This window comes from Rhinatrema bivittatum, chromosome 2, assembly GCF_901001135.1.
Source record: "Rhinatrema bivittatum chromosome 2, aRhiBiv1.1, whole genome shotgun sequence".
In the NCBI taxonomy this organism is placed as follows: Eukaryota; Metazoa; Chordata; class Amphibia; order Gymnophiona; family Rhinatrematidae; genus Rhinatrema; species Rhinatrema bivittatum.
The window spans coordinates 333,326,906-333,353,206 of NC_042616.1; the positions used below are offsets into that span (position 1 = coordinate 333,326,906).

The window sequence follows — 26,301 nt, forward strand, 5'->3', positions numbered from 1 at the left end:
GTTAATAAAGGGGATGATCAGGATAACATGAGGTTCAAACAACAATCATGCTAGGCTTGATTCACTCAAGTTCAGGGCTTAAAAAAATGTATAGTCAAAAGCTGTCCACTGACTTAGACAAATGCAAATATTACAATCCTAAAAATGAGACATGTTACAGGTTCTGCATATCTTACTTTTTAGGTGAATTTTCAGCTGAAAACTTTGGTCCTTAAGGAGGTAATTTTCCAACTTGCATTATAGCATTTTCATATGCGTTAAGGCGTTTCTGCATGTGAAAAATGCCTTAAAGGATGCAAAAAGCACCATAACACATGGTGTGATGCTAATTTTTAAAAGGGGAGGAGTCGGGGGCAGGATTTTTGTGAAAGAGGGCTGGCTTCATGAAGCCATAGCAGATGATATCGCACAATTTTAATGCCAAAAATAGCTACACCTTTTTCATTGGTGTTAAGCTGTGCAATATGCCCATAACACAAGTTGTGATTTTTTTGCAAATTGTGTTTTGGGCATTTTTAGGCTGGGGACAAGCCTGAGATGTGGGGGAAGGGCCTGAGATGTGAGGAGAGAGAGAGAGAGAAAGAGAGAGAGAGAGTACCTCTGGGGGTAGCACCATAGTAAGCAGCTATTTATGCTACTATTGGAGGCCCACCTAGTAACTCGAGGTAAGGTTTAGGTAGTAGTGTAGGGGTTAGGGGCCACTTTGACGTGCAGAGTGAGATGTAGAAACAGAACAGTGCACTCTTGTGAAGATTTGATGTCCTTCAGAGTGAGGAAACTCACACAACGACGAGATTTGTGCTACTACCTAAACCTCACCTCGAGTTATTAGGAAGGCCTCCTATAGTAGCATAAATAGCTAACTACTACAAAGTCCTTATAGATAGGCTCTCTCTTTCTCTCTCTCTCCCCCCTCTCAGTGGTTGTAGGTATGAAAAGCAATAATCGTGGTATTACTGCAAAGAACAAAAAGTTAACACACTTTGTAGTAATACCTATGCAAAGCCCTAAGATAACACACATTGCAATAAACAGGCTATTATCATAAAAAAAACTCCCTAAGTCTGGGTGAAAACAGGGGCCTAACATACAGGGTTGTTTATCAAATTGTGTTAGGGGAGGACTTTGGGCAGAGTTTGTGAAAGTGAGAGGTGTTTAATGTTGTGTGCAATAGCATAACATGTTTTAACGCTGGAAATATCTACACCTTTCTTCTTGGTGCAATGTGATAAATCCTTTTTCAGGCAGGAGAGGGCGAGGGGGGAGAAGAGGGCAGAGGAGGAGGAGAGAGAGAGAGAGAGGCTCTGGGGTTTCACACATATTAGTGAATTATTTATACAGTACAAATCTCATCTTTGTGCCCCTTTCCTTAATCAAATCACATCAAATGTTCACTGATGTGTACTGTGCTGTTCGTACCTCTGACTAGGCATGTATAACTGCCCCCCAAACCCTAGCCCACCACCAAAACCTCACCCTGAATTACTAATTGACCCTCCTACAGTGGTATAAATAAATAGTTGACTAATATGGGTAACTCTCAAGAGGCTCGCTCTCTCTCTCTCTCCCTTTTTTCCATCGTGGACACTATTCATGAAAAGAAGGGGCAAGGGTTACAAGCCACATAAATCCCAGTTTCACAGTACTGCTGATATGCATGAATGTGAGATTTTCATATTCATGTTCACCTCCATAGACCATAAAATGGGAGAAAATATTTAATAAATCAGTCAAGCTATAAAGCACAAAAAAATAAGTAAACAGAAAACAGCACAGGTCTTAGTCCAGTACCAAGGGATCACAATCTAGATCAGTGGTTCTCAACCCAGTCCTCGGACAGGGTTTTAGGATACCCACAATGAATGTGTATGAAAACCCCTGCTCTAGATAACAGTGGCAGGCATGACACATGGGTAGCAAGATGGAACCGGGGTCATAGTTACTGATGATCACAGCCACAAGTAAATAAAAAGGACATTAACTATATGTCTGCCAGAGGATTCATAAAAGTAAAGAGGGATGTTTTGATAATAGGTTTATTTGCAATTAATAAGATAAGAAGATAAATCAGAAGTGACAGAGACAAATCAGAACAAAATACCAAAAGAAAGGATGTCACCCTAATTTGTTTCTGAAACATGAGATGGAACATAACAGGTGCATGCCACATGAAATAAAGAACATGAAGCAGCATTATAAATCCATTTAAAACTCACTTTGTGATGTTTCAGTAGTGAATTATGTTGGGTTTGCATTTATAATTAGGCAATGGAACAGATGTGAGGCCTTAAAAGTGATGTTTCCATTAAAATAACTTATGCTGCCCAGCAATTGTTCATTATGGCTGGTAGATGCTTTCACTTAAACAGTGTTTGCTCCACTGAAATGCACTTGAAGCAAATGATCCTAGGAAAACATTTGGTGTATTACAAAATTCACTACAGTGTAGCATTGTCTACCAGCTCTAGAATCTATTCTACAATTGAATTCATAAGCTGAGGTAAGTAATTAATGCATCTCTTGCTCGGTCTATGCCTTTTGCTTGCCATTCAGCTTTGTGTATTTACTTTTCTGAAATTCTTCCTGAGTCACTTATTTTTTTCAGTTTATCGGACTCCTGTCCATTCTACCTGTGTCACTGATGTCAGTAATGATGTTACATGCAAGATTAGTGGGCGGGCAAAAAGAAAAACAGAAGCACTTCTGTTGCCAAGAAAAAGAGTTCTGTAGAAGACAGAAATGGGTCTGGCAAGGAGTTCAGGCCCTGTCAGAGGAAGAGAAGTTGATGTAGGAGATAGTTAGTGGCGAAGCTGAGAGGGAGCCAGTGTGGGATTATGTGAGTGGTGGGACTGACAGGAAGACCAGAACCTGCCAGTGAAGATAGGGGAGGTCTACAGGCAAAGCTCGCCACTCCTCCACAGCTGTTATGGCAATGCTTCTTTGCTTGTTTACTGCACTGTTTCTAGTGTCACCTGCAACACAGGAGGGAAGGAAGAGAGAGCAGCTATATGGGGAGGGGGAAAGCTATATGGGCTTGGGGGAAAGTGAGGAAGAACAATTAGTTTTTGGGTACTTGCCAGGTTCTTATGGCCTGGATTGGCCACTGTTGGAAACAGGATGCTGGGCTTGATGGACCCTTTGTCTGACCCAGTATGGCATTTTCTTATGTTCTTATGTAATTAGTGGAGGGAGATTAAGTGAGGAGAGGGAAGGGAAAGTGCATGGGAGAAGATGTGGAGAATAGAGGCAGGGAAAAGTCAAAGCAGATGAGGGAGAGGAGTGCAAAGAAGAGTGGGGTGCACACATACACACTCCTTATAAATTGTCTACATCCACACACCACCCACACACCCTCACATACACACTCATACCTTCACACACAAACTCAATCCAATACACACACTCACGTCCACATAAACCTACACCCTAAACTGCCACCTCTCAACACACACAGACAGGGGAGGAGTGGCCTATCGGGGGATCGGGCATCCCCCGGTGGGCCGGTCGCTCCGGTCACGTGGTCTGCCGAGCGCGGCTGTGACAGAGCTGCGCTCGGCAGATCACGTGGTTTCTCCTGGGCGGCGAATCCCTGGGCCGGTCGTCATCGGGAATCCGCCCCTGCACACAGATACTCATGAGGAAATGCAAGACACACAGGAATGGGGGAGTAGCCTAGTGGCTAGAGCAGCAGGCTGAAATCAAGGAAGCCAGGATTCAGATCCTACTTACATTCTTTGTGATTTTGGACAAGTCAATTCATCCAGGAACAAACTACGGGCCTGTTGTGTTTACTAAGAGATTTTCCCATAGACACAGAATGAGAGAAAAGTCTTAGTAAATGACCCCCTTAAGTCTGAAAGCCCTCTGGGCCAGAGAAATACCTATTATACAGTACCTAAATGTAACTTGCCTTCAGCCACCAATGGAAAGGCATGATATGAATCAATAAATGAATATGTAGGAGTTATAAAGCACATTCTTGAAAGTTTCCATGCAGTTCTAGAGTTGTTTAATCTGACATTCTTAATCAAATATAAATACCAAAAAGACTTTTGGAAGTAGTAAGGTTTCATCCCATGTGCATAATTTGGGAATTCTCTGCTTGCAAAGAATTATTTAATATATTAGCTAGCTTTACAAATTACAAAAATTACATGCAAGACCAGGGATGTGCATTCATTTGAAAGAATTGGCTAAAATATGATGAACAAGTACATTTTCAGATTGGTTTATTTCAAACAAAATAAATGGCATATCCTCTAAAATAAAAACAAATTTTATTTCATTTATTTTCAGATCCATTAAAGTCTATGGGACAAGCAAAACTTCAGATTGTATTTCTTGCATCTAGCCAGAGTGCAGCTAGGATGGGATGGGAAAAGGAAACACACCATGACCAGTAGGGATGTGAATCGTTTTTTGACGATTTAAAAAAATCGTCGATATTTTTTAAATCGTCAAAAATCGTTAGAGTGTGCGATACAATACAAATTCCCCCGATTTATCGTAAAAAATCGTTAAATCGGGCACGGGAATTATTTGGGGGGAGGGCGGGAAAACTGGCACATCAAAACAACCCCTAAACCCACCCCGACCCTTTAAAACCAATCCCTTACCCTCCCCCACCCTCCCAAACCCCCCCCCAAATGTTAAATTACCTGGTGGTCCAGTGGGGGGGGGGGGGGGGGGGGGGGTCCCGGCACGATCTCCCGCTCTCGGGCCATCGGCGCCATTTTGGCTGCCACTCATATAAATGGCGCCGATGGCCCGATAAAAAAAACCACACCTGACTCTTTAAACCGACCTCCTTAGCCTCCCCAACCCTTCCAACCCCCCCAAAACCTTTTAAAATTACCTGGTGGTCCAGGGGGGGCACGGAGAGCGATCTCCCGCTCTCGGGCCATCGGCTGCCACTCATAAAGATGGCGCCGATGGCCCTTTGCCCTTATCATGAGACAGGGTAAGGGCTCCGGCCATCCAGTGCTCCTACCATGTGACAGGGACCGGCCAATGGCACGGATACCCTGTCACATGGTAAGGGCAAATGGCCATCGGTGCCATTTTTTTTTAGCGCAGCTGATGGCCTAGGAATGAGAGATCGCTCCCCGTGGCCCCCCTGGACCACCAGGTATGTGTAAAATGTTTTTTTGGGGGGTTGGGAGAGTGGGGGAGGCTAAGGGGGTAATTTTAAAGGGTCGGGGTGGGTTTTTGTTTATCGGCGCGGGCCTCACTAAAAAAAATTAGTGATGTGAATTGGAATCGGAACCGATCCCAATTCACATCTCTAACGATCAGATTCCTCCCCCCCCCCCAGCCGAACCCGATCGTTAAAACGATCAGGCACACGATTCACATCCCTAATGACCAGGTCAAGGTAAAATGCCTTTTCAACTTGTTGCAGGAGCGCTAGAGAGTGATCCTGCTTCCAGGAGATGAAGACCCTTTAAGGCCTTCACAATCTGATGCAATGTGATGGGAGGGAGCACTAGGGGGTGCTCCCCATTGCGGGATGAGTGGTGTGTGCCCTTGTGGTGAAACACTAGAAAAGCAGCAAGGAAGGTTGCTTAATAAAGCCGTGAGAGCAACAGTATACAATAAGCAACCAGATGTCCGATCTTGTAAAAATTTATTGTGTATATGCAAATGAGCCCGACTCCAGCCGAGTTTCGCCCTCTTTCAATAGGGCTGCATCAGGGGTCTTAGCATATATAGGTACTATGTCTTCATCAGACTGTTGTATGTATAGGTTACATACAATGCAAAACTTCACCAGTATTTGCAGTGCAAAGCGCATCAATGCTAAGACCCCTGATGCAGCCCTATTGAAAGAGGGCGAAACGCGGCTGGAGTCGGGCTCATTTGCATATACACAATAAATTTTTACAAGATCAGACATCTGGTTGCTTATTGTGTACTGTTGCTCTTGTGGTGAAACAGACATCATGGCTGACTCCCCGGACACTCAGTGAAGGGCAGCCGGGATGAGCAAGCGAGGCATCTTGAAGACTTCGGTCCCTATGTTGGTACTCTATATAGCTCCATGGTGAGACTGCACCTTGAGTCCTGTGTACAATTCTGGTCACCGCATCTCAAAAAAGATATAGGTGCGATGGAGAAGGTACAGAGAAGGGCGACCGAAATGATAAAGGAGATGGGGGTGGGGGCACACACTGTATGAGCACATAAGCAGCAGCACAAGAGTAGCATGTTAGATAGAATGTGTGCCTGTGTTACACAGAGAGCGACACATACCTATACATACACTTTGTGTCAGAGGGAGGGTGCATGGTTGTGTGTTTTTCTCTGACACACACACACATACACACACACACTCTCACTTTCAGTCTGTGTGTTTATCTGTGTGTCTGTGAGAAAGTGTCTGAGAAAGAGAGTATGTTTCAGTGTATGTAAAATGTCTGCAATCTATAAATCTATTTGTGTGACTGAACTCTGACACTGCCTGGCAGTGTAGTTGTCTCATCACTTTCACTAGTTCAAGAGCTGCTTGGTTGGCCAGACCAGGATATTCGTGTGTGTATGTTAACTTATTTGAATGGATGGAACAGGGTCTACAGCTTTGTTTACTCACTGCTGGTCTAAAGTGTGCTCTATTTCTTAGTTATTTAGGAAAAATGTGATATATATTTTGGAGATATTTAGGATTAATTCTGCCAGGTTCCAGAGTCGACATGGCATGCTTTAGGGAGCTGTTGACACTCGTGCTGCAGAGAAGGTGCACGAGGGAGTCAGATACCCGGTAGGCCGGTTTTGAAATAAATCCCCTGATATTTTCCTGCAATCATCCCCTGGGCCTGGGCCTGCAGCCATGACCGAGTCCAGTCATCGGATATGGGCTAGGTCTTGAAGTCAATTACAAGAATTAGATATAGGCTGGTCTCCAGTGTCAAAATTAGGCCTAGGCTCAGGGCCAGGGCTCAGCAATGGGGCTCAATATAGGTCAGCCTTGGTGTCAGACTTGACCCTTCTCTGGGCCTCCATGATGGAATCCAAGCTCAAACCAGGCTGTGGTATTGGGCCTAGTCCTAGGCCTTTGGCCTAAGCTTGGGCCTCAGTGATAGGATCCAGTTTCAGGTCTAGGCCTTGGCCCAAGTCTGGGTCTCTGTGATGAGACCCATCCTTGGCTGAGCCCCGGCATTGGGCTTGGGCCAAGCCCATTTTTTCTTTCACATTGAAGTCAATGGGGCCTTCCCCCAATGACTTCAATTTAAAACAAAACAAAACAAAACAAAAAAACAAATGAAGGAAAAATGTCTTTGGTGCTCCAAATGAGCCTGATGAATGACTCACTTACAAAATGAATCAATGAACTGATTCAAATGTTTTCACCCTGTGCACTCCTAGAAATTGCAGCAGGCGCAAACATCTTGAATGAGATGCTATTGTGGCAACCCAAATTCTTCCTGCTTCTCATGGAAAAGCTGCCCACCTTACACACTATGTTAAAAATTCCCTGCTATTTTCTTGCCCTTATTAGGTCCTTCAGGTCTTGAATACCATATCCTTTCAATTATTTCAGCCCCAGGCCATTCCTGATTGCAAGATGCAACAAGTGTGAAGATCAATGGATCCTCTGATAACCTTCATCTTCAACTGCCCTTATCATATTTTGCAGTGCCCTTATCATATTTGCTGGCAGCTAGACTACGTCCATAGTCTAGCTGCCAGCCCTCCAGCTTCTTTCTTATGGCTGTTAGGATATCGCACGAAGTATGTGTTATATCCATCATCTGGGCGTGCAGAACAGTTATTTATTTATATATCGATTTATTTATTTATTTGCTTTAAATACTTGTGTACCACTTATCAGATTTCCAAAGTGGTTTACAATAAAAGATTCATAATAATAAAAACCAAGATATAAAACAAAAAATAAAAAAAAAAACCAAGAAAGAAAACAAAATAAAAATTAAAAAAATCACTCAGCATCAGATGGTCACACTTCAAGAACGTAGCCTCCACCGAAGTTGAAACCATCATTCAAAAAATGAACCCTATGTCACACCCAATAGATGCCCTCCCAATAACAAAACAAGTTTCCAACATCATCGCTAGGTCCATCGCCGACATAATCAATCTCTCCCTAGACAAAGGCATCTTCTCAGAAAAACTCAAATTCGCTGTCATCAAATCAATACTAAAAAAAACCCACCTTGACAAATCTGATGTTGACAACTTCAGACGCATATCAATCCTCCCCTTCATAGGCAAAACACTAGAAAAAATCGTCAATCAACAACTCTCAGACCACCTAGAAAACCACAAAATATTCTTTCCAGCACAACACGGATTCAGGAGCACCCTCAGTACAGAAACCCTACTACTATTCCTCTCAGACACAATCCTCAAAGGCCTAGACAATGGCTGATATATCAAGGATATATCAGCCATTGTCTAGGCCTTGATATATCAGCAGCCTTTGATACCATCAACCACAATATCCTTCTGAACAAATTAAAAGAAATTGGACTATGTGACACTACAATCAACTGGTTCAAATCCTACCTCTCCAACAGGCCATACAAAGTCAGAACCAACAACACAGACTCCAAGCAAATACCCCTCCCCAATGGCATCCCCCAATGATCCTCATTATCATCCACACTCTTCAACATCTACTTCTTACTTCTATGCAATCTCCTATCTGGACTCAGTCTATCATACTACATATACACCGACGACGTCCAAATCCTCCTCCCCATATGACACCATTGCAGATACCCTAAAACTCTGGGCCACCCACCTCAAAGCAATCCAACAACTACTAACTCAAATGGCTTTCACCCTCAACCACAACAAAACCGAAATACTCTACATATCCAACAAAACCTCAACTGCACCTGACCCCCAACTCAATACCTGCATAACAAATAAAGAAATCATCCTCACTGCAAGAGATCTAGGAATCACGCTAGACAGCGAAATAAACCTCAAGAAGCATATAAACACCACAATTAAAGAAGGTTTTTACAAACTCCAAGTCCTAAAAAAATCAAACCCCTCCTACACCACAAGACTACAGAACAGCACTACAAGCTCTCTTGTTCTCCAAACTAGACTACTGCAACGCCATACTCCTAGGCCTACCAGTTTCTACCCTCAAACAACTTCAACTCCTACAAAACACAGCAGCAAGATCTCTCACCAGCTGCAAAAGATCAGATCATATCACCCCAATTCTCAAAGAGCTATACTGGCTCCCGATCCCTTATAGGATACATACAATACAAAACCCTGTCCCTCATCCACAAAGCACTATACAGCAACAAAACAGAATGGATAAATCCCGCACTACACTTCCAACACCACAAAGTAATCTACATTCCACAAACACCGGCCTTCTCACCATCCCCCTCCCCAAAACTAGCCCATCACAGCTCAACCAGGGAATATGCCCTCTCCATAGCCGGACCCTCCCTATGGAACACCCTCCCAACAGACCTAAGACTCGAACCAACAACGCAAACCTTCAAAAAGAAGCTAAAAACATGGCTCTTCCAAAAAGCCTTCGCAACTTACTTAGGATCTCCAACACTCATCTCACGCCCTCCCATCCCTCCCCACCCCGCTACCCTTCCCTCCTCCTTCTCCCTCACACCCCCTCCCCCCACAGACTTAAGCCATATTTTGAAATCCAATTATCGCAGAATGTTAAGCTTCTATATACCTAAATGATGATAATAAGATAAAGTTATCCTTTAATAGCTTGTTAAATTACTCTCCCCCGTTATGTTCTCCAAGTTCCACACCCTGTTACAATGTAACCCACTTATCTTGTTTCCATGTAAACCGAAGTGATAACACTTGTTGAATGTTGGTATATAAAAGCAAATAAATAAAATAAAAAAATAAATTAAACTATCAAAAATAACTTGTAATCTGTTAATCACATAATAACACATTGTATACTGCCATTACATCATCTTTGATAGAATTTTCAATTAGTTTTTTAATTCTTTCTGCTGCTGTATTACTCACACTTCTAGGCCTAGGAAATTTCGTAGGCTTGATCAAACAATATAGTTTTAATCAGCTTTCTAAACCTAAGAAAGGATGTTTCTGTTTTTATTTCTCCTGGTAGTAAATTCCACAATATTGGGCTTTGGATCATAAAAAGCCGCTCACAAGATTCATCAAGTTGTATATGTTTGTAGGATGGAACATATTATATACTTATGCACCTGATTGTAGTGGCCCAGAGGGTTGATAGATTTTAAAATCTGAGTTAAAGGTAGAAGATACCATCCCATTAATGACCTTGAACACAAATAATAAAACCTAAAATCGATGCACAAAATAATAGGAAGCCAATGGCATTGTCTTAGAACTAGAGAAATATGTTGGTGCATAAAGCTTCCAGAGATAATGTGGGCAGCCAAATTTTGGACATATTGAAGTGCCCGTAATGTAACCTGGGGTAACCCAAGGAAAAGGGCATTACAGTAATCAAGGGAAGGAGTGATGACTAAATAATGGAATATAGTCTTTCGATCTTTCTAATTGAGATATGGGTGAATTCTACAAATAAGCTATAATGTATAGTACACATGTGTACCAATTGACAATATGCGGACACAAAGATAAAATTATATCCATGATTACTCCTAAATTCTTCACTTCATGTAGAATTTGAAAAGAATTTCCATTGATAAATATATTAGGAATACGTTTTTCAGTATTCCTTGCTAAATATAATATTTTGGTCTTTTTCATATTAGTTTATTCATTTTCAGCCATTCATTAGTGACAGAGATAGTTGTCTTGATCTTGTCTAAAGCCTCTATCCAAGATCCTTCTATTAGAATGAAAAACTGGATATTGTCAGCAAAAATGTAATATTTCACATCAAGGCTTGAGAAATCTTTACAAATTGGGGCTAAATATATGTTAAACAAGGTTGTAGAGAGCACTGAGCCTTGTGGCATTCTTGTTTATAGATCAAGTAATGAGGATTTGGTATAGTTATAAACTACTCTTTGGTTACATCTCTTTAAAAATTATGTAAACCAATCATACACAGTATTAGTAATGACAATCTCTCTAAGTTGTTCACCTGCATCCTGTTGCTCTTTCCTCGCTAGAGCTGATACCTTCCCCTGCCTTGGCCATCTTTTACCAGGTTGTCATCAGGGAAAGATAGGCATGCATAGCATTCTCAGAGATCCAAATATCACTGGGGAAATGCACACTAATCCTCTCTGCCTTGGCCAGCTACACCTGTATCCTACTACAGCATTGATTATATAGAGTGGGGATAACCTGTACTTGCTGAATAGAGTCCAGGATGGCACTTTGTAATTGGTGGATAAAAAGTGCAGCAGAGGCTTAAAGCCCAGGTTCTCCACTGTGTCCAGGGGCTAATCATCCAGGGCAATCATTCCTGATGTATCTCACACTACTTTGGATGCTGCCTACTTCTTGCGTTGAGATAGTGATACAGAACACCATCCCATTTCCTCTTTGGTAATTTGCTGCTGCAGATATATAGCAGAGCACTGCTGGGGTTGTGGGGTCAATCCTTTTTGCTACAGCTTCTGCTTTGAAGGGTAGAGGGGATCTCTGGGCTAGTACTGCCACTCTTCCCTGATGCCAATACTATTGGGTGTTATTTCTGTAAGTGATGCTGCATACAAGCCTTTGTCAGTTGCCGAGGTACCTTCCCTTGACTGATGGCCTCACTACAGTGAATACACTCCCTCACATTAAAGTTTCTACATACCATGGATGTCTTCCACAATCTCCTATATGCATCTTGCAGACTTCTACTGCTGCTGGCACTGGTATCAGAGGTATCATGCATGCTCTCTAACTGCACTGCTTCTTCTTCATGGGGCTAGTTTTCAACACCTTCAGGATCATCTACCTTTCCATCTCTTCACTGGAGGTTTAGATGCTACTGACTAGAGCTCCCAAATTCTCTTCAGTTACAAGCTCTTCGATAGCTTCTGAATCAGGGATTTTGCCTCTGCTCCAAAACAATAGTGAGAGGAACAGGCACATGCTTTCCCAAGTTTAATTTCTTCTGGCTTCAGCTAGCTTTCACTCTTGGCTTTCTGAAGCAAAAAAAATGGCCTCTTTTAAAGTTTAGAGCAGGACTCCATCTTTTTCTCACTGCTTCTAGAATTGCTTGCACGTCTGAAAGGCCAGGATGGCTCTGCAGCAACACCAATTCCTCTGCCCCTGCAATTTTTCTGCCTCAGCCATTCCACCCTCTCTCTTTTTCTCATAGTTGCATGATGGAATTGGAAGTGGCTATTAGGGGGTTTGATTTCAAAATATATTTAATTAATATTATATCAATCATCAGTACTGTAATACTGACTATCTGTAATCTAAACTCAGTCAAGTTCAGAGACTGAGTTCACTTCAGTACTTAGTAAACACATTGCCAATTTGCCAAGCAGAGTTAGCAGCTTGTTAGTGCCACAAACTCAGTCTCTGTCTTTCTAGGGCAATCCCTCAAAGTATGTGCAAAAATGTCTCTCACACACATACAGATTATGTTTCACAAACACATACATGATTACCTCCTTTAGCACACACAAAAAAACCTATCTGACAAGAATAAAAAGCTGGCAAAGCTGCTCATCTGTTCTCTTTCTGCCAAACAGTGTATTGTGCCATCCCAGTCAAAAAAAAAATCATTCTTGTTTATTAACTAGCACTACTTCTCTATCTACACTGCCCTTTGTGCTGCTCCATTAAACAAACAGAATGCAGCAGAACCTTTGTCTCTTTCACACAGTGAGAGCACTGTGACTGCAGCAGTGAAGATAAGTAAAAGCCCTTGCCAATGCTAACATTCTTCTTTCTCCTTCTGTTTAAACCTAACAGAACTTCTGAAAAGACAACCTTTCTCTGTGAAATACAATAATTAAAATGGAGTTTCTTTGCACATGCTCAGATCTTTCAGATGGAGGACATCAGCGTCACTTGATCCAGGCACCAGCTATAGGCATCTGGTCCTCCATCCTGTCTACTTGCCTACTCCTCCCGCCCCAGCCCTGGCCAGGCTGCTATCTCACATAGGCATTGATTGGTTGCTATATTTCCCAGTCTCACTGCATTACTTTTCAATGGCCTATCAACTGGAATGGGAAACATAAACAAATGAAACTACAATTTTCCTTTAGATTCATGTGTATCCCCCATTCATTTGTTTTGGGAATTCACAAATGAAATGAAAATAGTCATTTTTTTGCATTTTACCCACTTATTTCAAACAAATGTGGATCCCAAGTAAATGCAAATCAGTTTGCTCTTTCAAAAAATAAAAAGACTAGTGGACACGTGATGAAATTATTAAGTAGCACATTTAAAACAATTCCAAGAAAGTATTTGACATGCATCACACAAATAAATTCTGGAATTCATTGCCAGAGAATGTATTAAAATTAGTTAGCATAATTGTGTTTCAAAAGGATTGGACAAATTCCAGGAGGAAAAGTCCATAAAGTCTTATTAACTAGGTAGACCTGGGAAAAGACATTGCTTATGTATAAGCAGCTTAGAATCTTTGTACTGTCTGAAGCATAAACTACACACAATATATGCTTCCAGTGCTAGTACATTTGAGTTATCCATCTAAAGGGCTTTGAATACTGACCTCAAGGTAATTTGTGTAATAGGGACTCTAAAACAGGGCCTGGTCACTATGAGAGCCCTAGGGGGAATGTATTTGACCTTTGGTTTTGGGACTGAGTGGTGCATGATGATAGCAAAGGTTTATTAAGAGGATGGTATATCTTTGTAAGTGTTGTTGTGTGTCAGAGAATGGCTAGTGGGAGTATTTGTGGGTACAATATAAGAGGATGATTAGAGTGAAAATGTGACTTTATTTTTTTCCCTTGGATCGGAATCAAGCTGGAGTGGAGCCAAGGTAGAGGAGGCTCTCTTTCCTTCTTTGCAGCCACTGCTGGTGTCCAGCAAGTCTGTGGCTCTAGAGCACCCATAATGGACTCCTGTGCAGTGCGTTTGAGCCACCCGGGAGGAATCATGGATTTTAAGTGTGGGAGAACTTCTTCCTGTGATCAGAGAAGAAGATGTAAAAGTATCTGTGAGTACTGAAAGCTATTTTCTTTCTGAAAAGGATGGACTAAGGCCTGGTCCCTGTGCTATAGGGGAAGAAGACGAAGGAGTTGCTTCTATGCTAACAGGGATTCTTGGAGGAGGTGTGCTTTGTTGTTGCTGCCATTGTTGCTGTTACTAATGGTGTAAGAAACTTGTGTACCCTAAGAAATTAGTAATTTTTATGAGTTTTCTTCTGACTTTAGAATACTGAATTATAAAAACTTTTGTTTGAAGATACTCTTTGGAGCAAGACCCTTCTTCTTCCTAAGGCATGGGTTCAACAGAGGCAGTTATCACTTGTGGAGGAAATTGCAGAGCGGTCAGATTGAGGTCACGGAGAGGAAAGAGGCCATTGGTGGAGCCTTCCCTGTTCAACATAGTAAATTAGTCCTTGCCTCTGCGCCATGTATACTACACCATCTGCTTGACCGATTTTGCTTTGAGCCCACATAGGAAACTGATGCTTAGCTTGTAAACAGACAAGAGACCCTTGACCATTTTATGTGCCCTAACATAGGGGTTACCTTTGTATAAGTTGTCATTACAATTGCAAAACATTTATATTATATGCGCTAGATGTCTTACCTCTTCCATTTCAAATGAATCTGGAGATTTCCTTTCTATGCCAGAGGTCTTTTTAAGTGTTTTTGCAAGAAGCATTTCAGTTTTCTTCCGCACTCTATCTCGGAGAGTTTTTGGCAAGTGTGAGGATTTCTGTGTATTGTCCTCAATTGGCAACTGCTCATCTACTGCAAGTGACCAACTCCTGTTTTCTGAAAAATATTTCCTTTTTTTCCCAAATACTCCATCTTGGTCAGTGGTAAGACAGCCTGGGGATTGTTCCTTATATTGGGGGCAGGACTCTGGAATCTCAAAGCCCTGGATGTTATGCTGGTGCATCACATTCTGCTTAGTGGCTTTTCTAAGAAGCTGGCATATTCTTCTCCATTTCTCTCGTGTTCTTCTTGCTTTATCCTGGCGAGCATCCACTGCATTCTCCTCTGTTTTCACTCCCAGTTTCTTCTGGACAGTATTAACATTATTCAGTAAAGACGAGAAGACATTGGTGACTTGATCCAAGATTTCCAGTTGTCGGAATCGCCCTTTGTTATAATGAAGGGGGAAAAAAAAGGATGCTGTTCAAAATCAATAGCTTCAATAGCGATACTTTTGTTTTATTTCATGTCATTTTCAAAGCAATGCTATAGAAAAAAAAAACACACCACATTTTTGTTTCGGTTCACTTGTTTTGTTTTAGGTTATGCTAAAACCATTCTGGGCAAGTTAAATGAATTTACTGCACACTATTAGCACATGCTAAAACAAACATTAAAATTAAAGGAAATGGGAAAGAAAAAGAAAATGAAACAAAACAATGAATCTCAACTTTTTTTCACCCTATACACCCCACATTTTTAACCATGGAGAAATGTGGACTAAGGGTCACCTGACATCCAAGACCAACAATTACTGAAGTGTAGCAAATTATGCATCCACACAAGAAGAGTAGTACAGAATATTCATATAATATCTGCTTATCCAATAAGACCAAGGTAAATGGTCCAAATACATATAGTAACATCATCCAGTGAAGATGCTGTAGATGACCAAATTATAGATAGCAAAAACAGTTTGGAGATTCTTCATTTTGTGCTTGCAGGTATTGGCATCGCCCCCTGAAAACAGAGCCAGCCAGCCAGCCAGCATTACTGCCAAATATTCTCTTTGAACAAACATTGTTTTGCGGACACAGGGTCGAATGAATAAAATACTTTTTTTTTAGTGTGTGTGTTGGTAAAAATTGAACATGCATGTTAAAGCATCACTTAACTTGCAAAGCAATAAACTGTACCATTGGAATGCCAAAAGAAGCCTCTCAGTAGCATGAGGAAGGCATAAAAGTGGATGCTAACACAAAAGTGTAGTGTCCCCCAAAGTCCCATGGATCACAAACTGCCATCTATGGATCCTCTCCTGCACACTTTCAGGCTTACCCAAAAGCATCATTACACAGTCCCCTAAGCACATCAAGCACCTCCTTCTCCAAAGAGCCATCAAACAACCATACCCTAGACCCCATAAGAAAATCCACCCCTTCCCAAATACCTTCTGACCCCACAATATGAATTGTTCTGCATAAAAACCTCATCAGCCTCTCCATCTCTCTGGAATAAGTTCCTACCATTGCAGATAGTGAGGCTGTTCATGGTCGGGAGGGGCAGGATAAGGGCATGCTGCTGCTCAGGAGGGACATGTCAAGAAGCTCAGAGTCCCAAAGTCCCTTCTCCTGCTCCTTTGGCTCCTCTCTGCCAGCGCCAGATCCCTGCACTCCATCTGGAGCAAAGGACAGTATCAGGCCAACTACATCATTTTGATCAATAAAGTGAGCTAGGCAGGAGAGAATGAGAATCTCTACTGCTTACAAGACCCTTTGTGTGCCATCATTTGGGATATGCAGGGTTGAGAGGGGACTAATAGGGGAGTCTGGAAGGATTGGCAGAGGAAACATTGGGATGAATCAACCATGAGGGCCCATCTGCTGGGCTTGAGAGGGGACTGGACTGATGTTACTGCTGCTAGAAATGCACATGCGTTACTGGCCACATTAAAAAATGCAGGCACATGCACCTTAACATGCATTGGAGACCCCTTAGTGACAGCAGTACTCTTGAAAGCTCTTGTTTGTTTGTTATGTTCTGTGCTAATACACTGATACTGTGTCATTGCAGGTAGAAAACAGATGGGTCCACTTATGATCAACTTGCTTTGAACAAGTTTTCAACTATCAACATAAGATTCATGTTATTCAAGCTCAGCATCATGATACAGAAACTTGGTGGGGCCTTGGTTAATTATTTGCTAATTCTGCATGATAATCTCAGAATTATCTCCAGGCTTTCACATCTGCTACATAACCAGGCTGCATATCATCTCTTGTAAAAGAAACTGAAAGATCAAGCTTATCTCTAAGTAGAATGACACAGACTTTTACACCACTGCACATTTTTGAGCTTTCAGGACCATAACCCAAGCATATACTGCAATGAAAGATGCTAATATGCTGCTATGTAACCAAAATATCAAAAATGTTTTCTGGATATTCATTAAAAATCCATTTTTTTCTCCTTGGCATAGTCTATGTAGTGATTTTGTGAAATGTTTCTGATTATAAGCACTTACCAGTATGGTACACAAGCCTGGCTTGGCCAATAGTCACACTGCCTAGGGCATCAAACATCGGAGACAGCAGGGCCTATTGAAAATATTCTGCCTCCAAGCTATGCTGAAGCTCACTCAGCAGAAAATAACTCTCTGCTTCCTGCTTCAGCCCCTCCCCTCCCAGTGATCCCAGACCACTCTCCAACACACACAGAGCCCTCTAACAATGGGGGCAGAGTAGGATATTTTCCCCTACACCTCACTAACCAAAAATGCCTGGTGTCATCTAACAGAAACACAAATTTCCTCCACTACCAGACACATTGTGAAATAATATAAAATCCTGGGGGAAAATAAAAAAATCAGCACATATGTAGCAAACCTGCCATACTATAGTAGTACTAACTCACAAGACTGCAAAAACAACTGTACCTATTTATAGGCAACACTGCAAATATTACACTGGGCCCTATAACACCAATACACCTCCTGTTGTGAAAACACTGTGAAAAAGACCACTACGGAACAGATCCCTTTATAGAAATTACATTCTAGCAGAATCCCGCACCTTAGTCACATATGCAAAATGACCTTCGACAAATACAAAATAAGTGATCACAAATTAAAAACAGAAATATGCAGACACAAACTAGAATTATAACCTCAAGAAATCAAATCTGCATGGTGCAATACTGGAACACTAGAGACAGACCTGCATTTCCTCCTAGACTAAGCCAAGCCCAGTTATTGTTCTTGTGGGGTGTGAGGGCTGTTATGTTACATAACACCCCTCACAAGAATACTAACAAAGTCTTGGTAGCACCCCACAATATGGTATTATATTGAGGTCTCTGAGCCTTTGTCTTTTTCTTGTGGGAGATAAGTAGGGATGGGGGCAGGAGGGAGAGAGAGCAATAGGAGGAGGAGTGGGAGTAGGAAGAAGAGAGTTAGAGGAAGGGGCGGGAGCAGGGAGACTGAAGGGAGAGGAGGGGGATGGAACAAGGGGTAAGAACAAGAGGGAATGGAGATGGGGGGGGGGGTGTAGTTTGCTAAAAGGGGTGGGTACTTCCTTTTCTACCCTCATATATAATTTTAAAATTTAAACACACAGAAAAAATATATTATTAAGTTTGCAAGTAGATTTCTAAATAGTACACTAAGTATAGTACTATCATAATCAAACTGGAAATAAAATTGTAGGACATAATTCAGTGAAAAGGTATTACTGCACATGTACCTAAAAATATTGTACAAAAGCTTTTAAAACTACATAGGTCCCTTCTTCAATTGTCATGTAAGAGACATTCATATCTAAAGATGTATCCTACATTGTCTCAATAGCTCACATACAGTATTTTTGGATAATACACAGTGCAATAAAAGCTAAGGCTCTGAATATGTCATTGACAAAATTTTTTTAAAATGCCGGGGCATTATAGAGGCTGACGAGCATCACAGATACTCATAATGACCATCCCACATGTTAAAAGCAGTTTCCACTCATCACCCTAACATATCCGTATGAGATTATATGCTCCCTGCTATTCCAACTTAGTGAACATGGTAGAAACTTGAGACCAGTCAAACAATTCTGATATTAGTGGCAGGGACTATTTATTTTTTATGGTGATGAAATTTAAACCCTGGTAGTCAACACATGGGCATAATGAACTGTCCTTCTTGTCCATGAAGAAGAAGCCAGTTCCAGTGGGAGAGGTTGCTTGTCTGATGAAACCTCTCTCAGGGTTCTCCCTTATGTATTCTGACATAGCCATAGTCTCCTGAACAAAGGATAGATTCTACCACGATGCGGCATCTTATCCGGCATTAAGTCGATTGCATAATCTTAGAACTGAAGAGGGGGTAGTGTCTCAGCCCTTTTATTATAAAAAAAAAAGGCTGCAAATCTGACATAAGATGTGGGTAAACCTGGGAGTGAGGCGAGTTCATCCAAGTCTCAGCAGTGTTACCATTTTAGCAACTACAGACCAGTATCCAACTTACCCCTAATAGCCAAACTAATCAATTAAATTATGCATTTATAACCAATTTTACATGAAAAGAACATTCAAGACTTTAGTCTTCTGATGCAAAAATATTACTTACAACATGCATATTATATTTACATGCGCTCCTGTGGTGCCAACCAGAAAACTCTGCAAAAAAGACACTAGCAGCTCCTATGGAATTTGACTTTTTGTAATGCATATTGGATGTGAGCTTGGCCCTCAGAAAGCTCAGGAATTGAGATCCCACCCTAGTTTAGTGAAGATTCTGGCTTGCACTCACACACCATGCATTCCCTGCGTACTCACCAGCTGCACATGGCCACTCTCACCCTGGTCAGTGCCTCATAATTCCTGCTCTCAGGGGCCCGCTGCAGCTCCAGCTCTAGCGGTTGAATGTCAGTCTCCACGACCGGCTCAGCACACTGGGAGCTGTACGCATTGCTGCATGCGGTCCCTGGGGTTCAGCGATGGCGAGTACACACAGACAAACACTGGAAGATAGCTGATTGGCCCAACCACACAAGAAATCAGTAGCCATGCTAGGAGCCCCACGTGCCCCTCCTCCTCCCTCTGTAATGTACACAGGGGTGTAGGTCTCAATCATCAGATTCAACCCATTCCTTGCTTGTAGGAACTGGAGAAATGCAGCCCATCCAAGCCTGCACACTAAGTGACAGGATACCAGCAACATCATTACGGGGACAGAAAGAGCCAGGCAGGGCTAATCCAAGCTGGACTGCAAAGATGACAGATGATGAAAATGCTAAGAGAAATCAGGGACGCTACCCAATTTGGCAGTGCAATAATAATGGGAGATTTCAATTACCCCAATATTGACTGGGTAAATGTAACATCAGGACTTGCTAGAGACATAAAGTTCCTGGATGTAATAAATGATTGCTTCATGGAGCAATTGGTTCAGGAATCAATGAGAGAAGAAGCTATTTTAGATTTAATTCTTAGTGGAATGCAAGATTTGGTGAGCAAGGTAACGGTGGTGGGGCCACTTGGCAACAGTGATCATAACACGATCAAATTTAAACTAATAACTGCAAGGGGAACAATAAGTAAATCTGCAGCTCTAACACTAAACTTTCAAAAGGGAAACTTTGATAAAATGAGGAAAATAGTTAGAAAAAAACTGAAAGGTGCAGCTGCAAAGGTTAAAAGTGTTCAACAGGCATGGACATTGTTTAAAAATACAATCCTTGAGGCACAGTCCATATGTATTCCACACATTAAGAAATGTGGAAAGAAGGCAACACGATTACCATCATGGTTAAAAGGTGAGGTGAAAGAGGCTATTTTAGCCAAAAAAAATCCTTCAAAAATTGGAAGAAGGATCCATCTGAAGAAAATAGGAAAAAGCATAAGCATTGTCAAGTTAAGTGTGAAACATTGATAAGACAGGCGAAGAGAGAATTTGAAATGAAGTTGGCCATAGAGGCAAAAATTCATAATAAAACCTTTTTAAAATATATCAGAAGCAAGAAACCTATGAGGGCGTCGGTTGGACCATTAGATGACTGAGTGGTTAAAGGGGCTCTTAGGGAAGATAAGGCCATTGCAGAAAGACTAAATTAATTCTTTGCATCTGTGTTTACTAATGAGGATGTTGGGGAGATACCAGTTCCAGAGATCGTTTCCAGGGGTGATGAGTCAGACGAACTAAACAAAATCACTGTGAACGTGGAAGATGTAGTAAGCCGGATTGACAAACCAAAGAGTAGCAAATCACCTGGACCGGATGGTATGCATCCTAGGGTACTGAAGGAACTAAAAAATGAAATTTCTGATCTATTAGTTAAAATTTATAACCTATCATTAAAATCATCCATTGGATCTGAAGACTGGATGGTGGCCAATGTAACCCCAATATTTAAAAAGGGCTCCAGGGGTGATCTGAAAAACTAGAGACTGACTTCAGTGCCAGGAAAAATAGTGGAAACTATTCTCAAGATCAAAATCGAAGAGCATATAGAAAGACATGATTTAATGGAACACTGTCAGCATGGATTTACCCAAGGGAAGTCTTGCCTAACAAATCTGCTTCATTTTTTTGAAGGAATTAATAAACATGTGGATAAAGGTGAACCAGTAGATGTAGTGTATTTGGATTTTCAGAAAGCGTTTGACAAAGTCTCTCATGATTCCTGGGAGGCCCGTCGGCCCAAGAGGGAGACATCGCTCGCAGGACCATGCTGGACCACCAGGGCTTTTAGTAAGTCTTGGGGAGGGATCGGGATGGGGGGGGGGGGGGTTTGTAATAAAGTAAAATTGAAGGGTTGGCATGTTTGGGGTTTTTTTAAATAAATGTTCCCCTCGCCCCCGAAGTTCGGGGAAAATCCGTTTCAGGGTTTGGGTGCCCCGAACCACGACAAATTAGGCTCTTCTGGAGCAAAAGTATCGTCTGTGCCCCGGCCGGCCTCCAGCACGTGCTTCCCTGGGACAGCGTCAAATGACGCTGTCCCAGCCCCCCCTCCCCCCGGCCCACCCCTTTGTTTAGGCAGAAGTAAATCACATCATCATGATATGAGCCCACTTCCTCCAGAAAAGATTTAAACTCCCTGTAATTCAAACCTCAGGATCATATGAAGTTGACATTTGATACAATTATTTCCAATACATTCTTCATTCCAATTTCCTGTGACACTGATTTCTCCAACAAGGTCACAAATCCGTTCCACTTCCCTGCCATGGTTGGCGCTCCATCTGTTGTTATACCAGTCAGCTTGTTCTCACACAGATAGAACTTCTCTATTATCTGCTTGACTTTATCAAAGATCTCCTTTCCTGTTGTCATGCCCTTCATAGGACAGATATCAATCAGTTCCTCGATGACAGAAAATGTTTCTGTAACTCCTCTTACAAATATTGCCAGTTGAGCTGTGTCACTTATGTCTGTGCTCTCATCAATTGCTAAGCTGTAAAACTTGCAAGCATCAAGTCTGTTGATCCAAGTCACTTGAATGATTGTCACCAGGTCATCAACTCTTCTAGCAATAGTCTGATGAGAAAGGCTGACATTTTGCACCACAGACTTCTTATCTGGGTAAACCACATCCATAAACAGTTCCAAGCATTCTTTAACCAAATTCCTGTCTGCAAATGGTTTTCCTCTCTTGGCTATGGTTTCAGCTATTAAAAAGCTGACCTTTGTTGCTGCTTCAGAACTCTGATTGGATACTTTAAACAAAGACTTTTGGCTGACGATGCTTTGTTTCAACAAGTTGATGCGATCAGTTCGTGGTTGACCAACGAGGCTATCGAATTTACTTGCATGCTTTATAGTGTAATTTCGCTTTATGCTGTACTCCTTTTGAACAGCAATTGTTTTTTGGCAAATCAAGCACAAACCTTTACCTACATGTTCCACCACGAAAAAGTCATTCGTCCACGAACTTGAATATGTGGTTTTCAACATCAACTTTACGTTTTTTACTCACCCTACTTCCACTCGCTGAGATGTTTGCTGTCAATATTTACAACGGGTGTCTGTAAAAGCTCGAATGGACCGAAACAGACATTAACTCTCTCCCTCTGCCCCCCTCCTCAGGCAATTTCTCTGTGTCCCCCTCCTTATGCAGCTCCTCTAGCTTCTTTCTCTCTCTCTCACTCTTTCATCCATGCAGCAGCTTGTGTGTGTGTGTGCCTCTCCCTTCCTCCCTCTTCAGGCAGTTCTTATGTTCTTACTTGCCAGGTTCTTATGGCCTGGATTGGCCTCTGTTAGAAACAGGATGCTGGGCTTGATGGACCCTTGGTCTGACCCAGTATGGCATTTTGTTATGTTCTTATTCTCCCCCCCCCCCCCCCCCAGCTTCTTTCTCTCCCTTTTGCAAGCTGCTGCATGCATGTGTGTGTGTCTCTTCCTCAGGTAGCTTCTCTCTCTCTTTCTCTCTCTATCCCTTCTCCAGCTTCTCTTTCTTTCCCTTTTGCAGTAGTTTTCTCTCTGTCTGTCTCTCACTGTTCACCTGATCATACTCCATCTTTTCTTTGTGATTCCCTCTTCAAACAACTTCTGCTCTCTCTCTCTCTCTCTATGTTCTCCACCTTATGCTGCTGCTTCTTGTGTGTGGTGTGTGTGTGTTCTTCTCCTCAAGTCCAGCACATCTCCAGCTCTCCCACACATCCCCCCCCTCAGGTCCAGCAAATCTACAGCTCGCTCTGTCCTCTTCCCTTGTACTCCCCACCCTCAGATTCTCGATTCTACCCTTTCACCTCCTGCCTGCTGGGTCCCGGGTCGATTGACACTGGCGGCAAAGGCAATTAAAGGTTTCCTTCACCTTCCTCTGCCAGCATTGGGGCCTTTTCTGCCACACAGCATCCTGTCCATGCAACAACAGGAAGTTGCATCACAGGGGGCAGGATGTCGTATAGCAGAAAAGCCCTGAAGCCGGCAGAGGAAGGGAAAGGAAACCTTTAATCACCTTTCCTGGCATTCAAACCGGGACCCAGTGGGCAGGAGGTGAGGGGGTAGTGTGGGACATAGGAGGACGAGATGTTGCCCGAGTGGTCTGCCCACCTCTGTTGCAGCATGTGGCATGTGGCTCAGAATGTGTGGGCTTGTTTACCCAGATTTTTTTTTTTTTTAATTGGAGGGCTTTTTTTCCCATCGGAAGACAACCGTGACCTCAAATGAGAATTCTGCGACCCCATGTGGGGTCGCGACTCACCATTTGGAAACCGCTGCTTTAATGGCTGCTAGATATGGAAGGGAATTTTCCCTCACACCCGATCCTCTCCCCAGTAGTCCCCGCACCCCTCCCTCGCACCTGATCCGTGGGCCGGAGGCTTGGTGTGCCACATTCTGGCCTGCGGGCCGTACATTGGACAACCCTGCTATAAGGAGTCAGGACCCAGATGGGTTAAGAAGGCCCCAAGAAGCAGGCAGGAAGCCACAGTATGTGAAAACCAGTTACATTTGAGGTCGTTTATACCCAGCACTGCAAGGTGAGCAGTTTTCTTTCTGTTTTGTTTTGCTTTGTAAATAAAATTGTATATAAGCAAACAGCTAGAGTTTGCCTCCTTTTCTCCTGTGGCTGTTTCCCAAGCCACAAATGCCCCAGGTTTCCACAGTCTCCATTTTTTAAAGTTTAATGCTAGAGCTGTAGATTTATTTAATGTCCTCTTAGTCATTAAATCAAATTTGGTTGCACTATGATCACTCTTGCTGAGCGATTCCATCACCATTATATCTCACACCAAATCCTAGTCCACTAAGCATTAGGTCTAAAATGGATCGCCTTCTCATCGATTCCTGGACCAACTACTCCATGTAGCAGTTATTTATTTCATCTAAAAACTTTACCTCCCTAGCATGTCCTGATGTTATATTTACCTAGTCATTATAAGGGTAATGGAAATTTCCTATTATTATTGTGCTGCCAAATTTATTAGCTTCCCTAATCTCTGTTAGTATTTCATTGTCCACACTCTTCCCCATCACACATGGAATTTCCACCCATAAGGATTCTACTGTGCATTTAATCTCCTGCAGAGTCTTTATAATTGGCATTTCATAGATCTGGTAGAAGGAGGATAACCAATGGGACTCTGCTATACCAGGGTACAAATTATATCGCAATGACAGGATGAATGGATGGCACTTTATTTTAGGGATAGCATAGAATCCACACCCATCCACCCTATCATAGCAATGCTAATTATATCTACCTCTTCATTCAGTGCTATGAAGTTGTAACTTGCAGAATAAATAGTGTAATACATAATAATAGCATAACACATTCTTCTCACATGACATTTACCAAGAGCTCAATAAGGTCTAAAACTTAACACCTGCCTTGAGCCAGGTGTCACATATTTGCCATGCATGTTAACAGCTAAAGTGCCTGTGGCCATCTGAAAATCCCCACACCAACTGGGCCAAAGTGAAAGAGGTAGTTAGGGCAGCCCTATTTCAATGTGCTCCCAGAGTGTTCAGTATTAAGCCCCATCTAGACCTACTCCACTCCCTGCTCCCAGTCCCCTCTCTAAGTGGTCAATATGAAGTACTCACAGTCCCGAGGTTAAAGGTTCTCAATCATAACGTGTCGGCCAAACTCAGGATGTAAATATATTTTAGAGATTACAAAGGAAGTCTTGGTCTGTGGCCCTTTGTGGCAGATTGTAATATATTGGAGGGGGTTAAAATAGGGGAAAAACCCCAGGCAGTTGTAAATGAAGGTAGCATGTCCCCAATAGAGGCCTGTCATGACTGAGCTGAAAACCCAAAAGAAAAGGAAGAAACTGCTTGTGCCAGAAAAAAAACTTTGTCTGAAGTTTCTACAATTTACAGATACATTCTACATGAAAACTTGCTTCTGCAAATTCTTGCTTCAAATGTCTTGGTGGCCTTTTTGGCTGATTATTTACTTAACTCAATTTAAAGCAAAAGGTGCATTGGCCTCCATGGACACATTTAAACTGCAGTTTTAATGGTAACACTAAAGACGCAGAAGCTCTGTAAAGGTTGCTTCAGCTTGTCCTTAAAGTAATTAAGTTGTATAAATCATTGAATTTACAGGGAAGCATTATTCCAAATCGTAACAACTGATGGGGGAATACATGTTAACCTAGTCTGCTCAAGGCGCTGTTAAAGAATATTAGAGAATTTCTCAATTACTTAGTATTCTTTTTTATATACTGTTATGAGGGGGTTTGTTATCCAATCACTGAAATAGCCTAGTAGAAAACCCAGAACTACAGCTCTCCTGCAGACAAGCAGGTGGATCTGTGTGTGTGTGGGGGGGAGGAACTGTTGATGGAGTGCAGGTACTAGGTATTACTAATTAAGGTTTTATTTAAACTGCATGGGAGGGTTTGGAGACAGGCCAGATTAGGGAGGAAGGATGCACAAGTTACAAGGGGCAGGGAGGGAAGGGGAATTTAGTTCTCAAAGTAAAACATTTGGTTTGAGTTTGATGGGCGAATGTTTTAGCAAGCCATAAAGTCATAAAGATGCTATCCACTTGTGGGAAGCGGATAGCATCTTCCATATAATCTGTGAAACTGAGAGGATCCTGACAAATCAGGGCAGGCTGTCACA

At 42.2% G+C, this 26,301-nt stretch overlaps 1 protein-coding gene across 2 annotated transcripts in view; it reads right to left on the reverse strand.

The window, feature by feature from the left end:
* Positions 1 to 26,301, reverse strand: part of ITPRID1 (ITPR interacting domain containing 1) — a 156,621-nt gene that overhangs the window by 122,960 nt on the left and 7,360 nt on the right. For both annotated transcript variants that reach the window (XM_029589806.1, XM_029589805.1), the window contains exon 2: positions 14,674 to 15,191. In XM_029589806.1, the coding sequence (XP_029445666.1) occupies positions 14,674 to 15,191 (518 nt within the window). The remainder of the gene's footprint in view (positions 1 to 14,673; positions 15,192 to 26,301) is intronic.